This window comes from Rhinichthys klamathensis, unplaced genomic scaffold, assembly GCF_029890125.1.
Source record: "Rhinichthys klamathensis goyatoka isolate OS25496 unplaced genomic scaffold, OSU_Roscu_1.1 h1tg000445l_1, whole genome shotgun sequence".
NCBI lineage: Eukaryota > Metazoa > Chordata > Actinopteri > Cypriniformes > Leuciscidae > Rhinichthys > Rhinichthys klamathensis.
The window spans coordinates 492235-499031 of record NW_026606940.1 but is presented as its reverse complement, the minus strand read 5'-3'; the positions used below and the strand labels follow the sequence as shown (position 1 = coordinate 499031).

At 38.4% G+C, this 6797-nt stretch overlaps 1 protein-coding gene across 1 annotated transcript; it reads left to right on the top strand.

Moving 5' to 3' along the window:
- Positions 1–1618: 1618 nt before the first annotated feature.
- Positions 1619–4920, top strand: LOC130071486 (extracellular calcium-sensing receptor-like). Its single transcript, XM_056236334.1, has 6 exons — positions 1619–1767; positions 1893–2181; positions 2269–3024; positions 3118–3345; positions 3722–3845; positions 4007–4920. The coding sequence occupies exons 1-6, from the start codon at positions 1631–1633 to the stop codon at positions 4918–4920; spliced, it is 2448 nt and encodes an 815-aa protein (XP_056092309.1). The 5' UTR covers positions 1619–1630.
- Positions 4921–6797: the final 1877 nt, after the last annotated feature.

The following is a 6797-nucleotide window of genomic DNA, read 5'->3' as shown; positions in this document are numbered from 1 at the left end:
TCAAAAGATCTTAATTTGTGTTCCGAAGATGAACGAAAGTCTTACGGGGTTGGAACAACATGAGGGTGAGTAATTACTGACAGAATTTTCATTTTTGGGTGAACTATCCCTTTAATGTTGCGCTTTACATCTTTAGCAGGAGAGAGAAGCAATGTGCGCGGAGCGGAAAGGGCTTGAATGAAGCGTGTTAATTGGCTCTACATAAAGATATTAGAGGATGTACGGTAGTGACGGAAGATCATTACCGTAAATGACCCTAAACGCTTGTTTTGACGCATTGCTCACTTTAATCTGTAGAAACGATAAAATGACGCAATTATGACCCATGGTCCGGAGGGAAACCAAGCCAGGGTCCGGAACCATTTGAAAATCGCTGTACTATACCATGTAACCAACAAAAGTAATTATTTAAAGGTGCCATGTGGAATGTCTGCCAAAAAATAAATTCATACTCCACATATTCCATACCAAATGGGGGCAGTATACCTCCAGAAAGTTGGCCTACTCTAGTCTGTTTTTTAGTTTCGGGTTGTTAATCTTCTAAAACCGTCAAATCGTCCGCTTTGTCCCGCCAAAGCCTATTTTGATCGGTGAGTGATGTAGAATATAATGACTGCTGCGCTTGACAGGGCTTATAACGAGCAGAGAGAGAGAGCGCCCCGGCCGCGCGCGCGCACTCTCACGTCTTCAAACAACACGAGCGCAGTCCTCCTGCTCTCTCTCTCCCTCGCGCATACTAATCAAATCAATTGACACGATAGTAAGACCGCAGTTCATTTGGAGATTTTTAGAGATTAGAGACTCAATGAACAACATCTCAACACTAAATAATAAAGGCCGGTCTCATATAGACGTGATTGATATCAGGTTTAAGTACGCCCACAAGCCGTGCGAGTTATTCGTGTACTGCAGTTTGGCTGGTGGTTATGTATGTTGCCCGCATACCGCCTCCCATGGCCGAAACTGGTATTACGACACCAGTCGGGCCGGCGCTAGTAATTTAGCATGCTAATTTAGGTTTATATCTTGGCAGCACTATAACTTGTCAATTTTTTAATGACATCATTGCACTTATTTCTTCTCATTCTTTTGATGCGTGTAGCTTATTTTTTGGATAATTTTACCTCAATTTTTACATAGGGCACCTTTAAAACATTGTTTTCACTGTAACAGGGGTCACTTCCATATCGCACAGCTTTTTTAAGATCTTACACGTATTCTATAACTGTGATAGAAATGGTCCTCAATTTCTACAAATTTTCCCAGAATTTCTACTGTATATTTTTTTAACTTCAATCATAAATATATGTTTTAGATATCAGTTTCAATTATTTTTGAAGGGCTTATAATAGCATGAAAGAGATTTAAATTTCCCACTATCTGTAGAACGGAATACACATTATTTTTTAAAGATTGCAATCTTTTTTTCACCTATTCTTTTATAGCTTATGTCCTGTGGGATCCTAAATGACGCATATTAATGATGTGATATACAAAAGTTCAAATGGTGTATCAGGTCATTGGTATTTGGAAGATGCATCTGAGATCAATCAGTAGGATTCTCATCTTTTTTTGCGTACACCTATTTTATTATTGGCTTCATACAAAGGCAAAAAAGAACATTTGTCATATGATGGGAGACTCAAAATACCCGCTGCTGTTTAAAGATGGAGATGTAACTATTGGAACACTTTTTGCAATCCACAGTAAAGAAACATTACCGTCATTTGACTTTACACAAAAACCTCAACGTCTGCTTTGCTCTAGGTTTGTTACATTGGGAAAATAATGCATTTGATAACAACATATTTGTTATCTAAATTAATTTGTAGCATGTAGAAATATATGTATTTAACTTTGTTTACTCATGCAAAACTTTAATGTTTTCACAGTGTGAATCTAATAGATTTTCGGATGGCTCAAACAATGATCTTTGCCATAGAGGAGATTAACACAAGTGAAAATTTGCTCCCAAATGTTTCTATTGGCTACAGAATATATGATACCTGTGGTTCAAGACTGTCTTCCATGAGTGCAACTATGGCATTGATGAATGGTCCAGAGTTTGCAGTAGGGGACAGATGCAATGGACAGTCTCCTATACATGCTATCATAGGTGAAACAGAGTCTTCAGCCACAGTGATTCTGTCCAGAACTACAGGACCTTTTAAAATCCCAGTGGTAAGAAGCAATAATAGTACAAGTCTGACCATAGTGATACTATACTGATTATGAACTGTTTATTTGTTTCCTGTGCTTTCTTTTCAGATAAGTCCTTCAGCCACATGTGAATGCCTTAGTAATAGAAAGAATTACCCATCATTTTTCAGAACTATTGCTAGTGATTACCACCAGAGCAGAGCACTTGCATACATAGTCAAGCACTTTGGCTGGTCTTGGGTGGGAACTGTGAACAGTGACAATGACTATGGAAACAATGGAATAGCCATATTTCTGAAAACAGCCCAAGAGGAGGGGATTTGTGTGGAGTACTCTGTGAAATTCTATCGAACAGAGCCTGAAAAACTCCAAAAGGTGGTACAGATAATAAAAAAAGGCACTGCAAAAGTAATTGTGGCATTTCTTTCTCAAGTTGAGATGGGCAATCTTTTTGATCAGCTAAGTACTGAGAACATTACAGACTTCCAATTGATTGGAGTGGAGGCTTGGATAACTGCAAAAAGTTTGATGACTCCAAACAGTTTTCATGTTCTGGGAGGGTCACTGGGGTTTGCAGTGAGAAAAATTGATATTGAAGGGTTTGCAGATTATGTTTTAAAGAAATTCTGGAACACAGCATTCCCATGCTCACAGACTGAGGGGAATTCTTCTCAATATGCATTACATTGTAGCGGATATCAGGATCTGATTGCACTGAAAAATTACAATGAAGATGTGACTGAACAAAGATATTCAAGCAATGTATACAAAGCAGTTTATGCCGTGGCTTACTCATTACACAGTCTGCTACAGTGCACGAAACAAGGAGATTGTGAAAAAGGTCTGACAATACAACCACAGCAGGTAAAAAACTGTGATGAAAGCAGAGCAGGCAGATACTTTTTTTATATCTTTGGTAACATCAAAATGTCTCTGAATTGTCTTGTTTTTCAATAGGTGGTTGAGGCTCTGAAAAAGTTCAATTCCACCATAAAGACAGGAGATAGTGTGTGGTTTGACAGAACTGGTGCAGTTGTAGCACAGTATGAAGTCGTGAACTGGCAGCAAGACTCAGATGGATTTGTCCAATTTAAACCAGTGGGATACTATGATGCCTCACTGCCCCCTGATCAGCGCTTTGTGCTCAACACTGAAAACATAATTTGGGCTGGAGGAAAGCTGCAGGTAAATAGCTTGTGTTGTATTAATCATTAGAATATAATAATTTTATATTATATGTACTCCTCAAAGCTCTGCCCCTCAGAAAATTCAGGAAATAAAACCTTTTTTTATATTTTATAATAAAACATTTTATATTAATACCATTTGCATTTATAAACGGTATAACCTCTAGTTGATTTAGAACTGGTTAGAAGCTAATATAATGTCAAGAGGAAAACAAAAGTTTCAGTTTTTCTGAATGTAATAGCTGTCATTCCATTTTTGCGTAATTTTACACATCAAAGATACAATATTCTATTCTCTATAATACTGATAGATTTATTGTCAATATATCACATAGACCATGTAATACCATGTATAATTTTATTTTACTTTGTAGAAGCCAAGGTCTGTGTGCAGTGAGAGCTGTCATCCAGGCACTAGGAAGGCTGCACAGAAAGGAAGACCTGTCTGCTGCTATGACTGTATTCCATGTGCAGAAGGAGAAATCAGTAATGAGACAGGTAATCTTCAGCCCATCTCAAAGCTTCAAAGAAAATTGGTTAGCTGTTTTTTTTGTATTTTCCTTCTACTGTTAAGGATGCAGGTTCTTATCAAGAGACTTTATCAATGAAGTAATTTTCTCCTTTGTCTCTAACTATAGTAAACACATCTTCCTTTCCAGATTCAAATAACTGCAAGCAGTGTCCAGGGGAATACTGGTCTAATGCTGAAAAAAATAAATGTGATTTAAAGGCTATAGAGTTTCTGTCATTCACTGAAGTTATGGGTATAGTGCTAGTCTTTTTCTCACTGTTAGGAGTTGGATTAACTGTGCTGGTGGCCATCCTGTTTTACAGCAAGAAGGACACCCCAATAGTAAAAGCCAACAACTCAGAGCTGAGCTTCCTGCTGCTCTTCTCATTGACACTGTGTTTCCTCTGTTCACTTACTTTCATTGGTTGCCCCACTGAGTGGTCCTGTATGTTGCGTCACACAGCGTTTGGGATCACTTTTGTCCTCTGTATCTCCTGTGTTCTGGGGAAAACAATAGTGGTGTTAATGGCCTTTAAGGCTACACTTCCAGGAAGTAATATCATGAAATGGTTTGGGCCTGCACAACAACGACTCAGTGTTCTTGCTTTTACACTTATACAAGTTATTATCTGTGTGCTTTGGATAACAATATCTCCTCCTGTTTCCTACAAAAACATGAAATATTATCATGAAAAGATCATTCTTGAGTGCAGTCTGGGTTCCACTATAGGTTTCTCTGCTGTACTGGGTTATATTGGTCTACTGGCTGTATTGTGCTTCTTTCTGGCCTTTCTGGCTCGCACACTACCTGATAACTTCAATGAAGCCAAATTCATCACATTCAGTATGCTCATATTCTGTGCTGTATGGATCATATTCATTCCAGCTTATGTCAGTTCTCCTGGAAAATTTACTGTAGCTGTGGAGATATTTGCTATTTTAGCCTCAAGTTTTGGTTTACTGTTCTGCATATTTGGACCTAAATGTTATATCATCCTGTTTAAGCCTGAACAAAACACAAAGCAACATCTGATGGGAAAGAATCCACCTAAATCATTTTGAGAAATGAAATAAAGTGTATATTAACAGTGATGCATGAAATTTACAAAAGTAATTTGAAATTTCAATAATAAATACACTTATGCATTTATGTAAATTGTGTAAATGTCATCTGTATTTGTCAGCTCTGCAAATTGTAACTGCCAGAAAAGTTTCTTATTGATGCTGCAAATCATAGTTCTTAAGTCCTGCTCTTGGAGGGCCACTGTTCTGCATATTTTAACTCCAACTCAAATCCGACACTCCTGAAGTAGCTAATCAAGATCTTAAGGATAACTAGAATGTACATTTCCTGAAAAAAATGTGAGTGCTGCTTGCAGTGGCAAAACTCGGCACTCGGTTGCTAGGGTGTTGTGCATGATTGCATACGAGCCAACAACCATGTCTGTACGATGTTCTGGTGCCGAGATATAGCTTATTCATGTGTTTGTATGGTTACTAGGGTACTCTATATGGTTGCTATGGTATTGCTAGGTGGTTTCTAGGGTATTTTAGTGGTTGCTAGGTGTTGCTAGGCGGTTGCTAGGGTATTCTGGGTGGTTCTATTACGTTGCTAGGCGGTTGCTAGGGTGTTCTGGGTGCCTTTGGCAAGCACCACTAACTAGAAAATTACAGACAGGCAGGTTTGATTACGATTTGAAATTAAATTCTACAGAACAGTGGCCTTCCAGCTAGCAAGGTAGTGCTTATTCAAGAAATCCGTTTTCAAAGTTTAGTTGCTGTTGCCACACTTGCAGTTTTATTAATGTTGTGAGCTATGTGCTATGGGATTTAGAAAATCCATTATTATGGTAGTGCTAACCAGGGGTGCGTTTCCCAAAAGCATCGTTGGCCAACTATGATCGTAATTTCCATTGAACTCTATTGGTAACGACGGAACTTGCGACCATAGTTGGCTAACGATGCTTTCGGGAAACGCACCCCTGGTAGTGTCACATTCACGTTAGTTTAAACTCGTTATGTTTTGTCACCAACTGCCTTCATCACTCATTTGTTGTCACAGACACTAATTACATTCAGCTGCACACTCATCAGTCACCATCATTAACACCTGCATATATGTTCAGCAGTGTTAATTTCGTTGACGAAAATAACGACGAAAATTATTCGTCAACGACATTTTTTCACAGACGAAAACGAGACGATAACTAAATAAAACCTAGTTTTGAATGACAAAGACTATGACGAAAATCTATTGACATTTTCGTCAACGAATAAAAACTAGACGAAAATGTTAGATAGTGACGATTTGGGAAGCGATCCGTCAGAACTGATGTCCTGCGTGTGTGGTAGATGCGCACATTTGTAGGCTACTGTAACGTGATCTACCCCGCGGTCATAAAACGTTAAAAAATGTGAACGTCTGGGAGAATGAGTAGAGCAGACATATAGATCTCTGAATAAGAGTGACGATGCAAAAAAGAGCTCTATTTGGTGCGGTTTTCTTTGCGCACACACCTAACCCGAAGCGTGCAGTCATGCACAATACACCTACAGCGCGCGAGTAGGCTACTGAATTGAGCTCTCTTTCGTGTCTGAATGGAGAAATACACGTATGTCTAAATGTCCTTTTTGGAGAGTATTCATGTAAACTATGCTGGTTATGTCTTAAACTGTGAGTGTGTCGGATGTGCATCAGTGCAATTGTATCCGCATGTCATTGGACATGATCCGACGTCTTAAAGTGACAGTGGCAATAAACCTAATGCGGTCCGTGTCCTTAATTTTGATCAAGCAACAAAAGAAAAAGAGAAAAGCATTCACTGTTTGTTAATAGCTTTAATAAGGATTAATTATATTTAATTCATACAAATAAATATGTCTGCTTGAAAGAATAAAGAATGATGTGTAAGTAGTTATAAGGAATGAATATATCATTC

Bases quoted from the DNA above. Each gene is read 5' to 3' on its own strand.
- LOC130071486 (XM_056236334.1), top strand. From the start codon at position 1,631: ATGATGGGAGACTCAAAATACCCGCTGCTGTTTAAAGATGGAGATGTA. The intron at 3,025-3,117 runs GTAAAAAACTGT...GTTTTTCAATAG, and splicing joins TGACAATACAACCACAGCAG to GTGGTTGAGGCTCTGAAAAA. The intron at 3,846-4,006 runs GTAATCTTCAGC...CTTCCTTTCCAG, and splicing joins AGAAATCAGTAATGAGACAG to ATTCAAATAACTGCAAGCAG.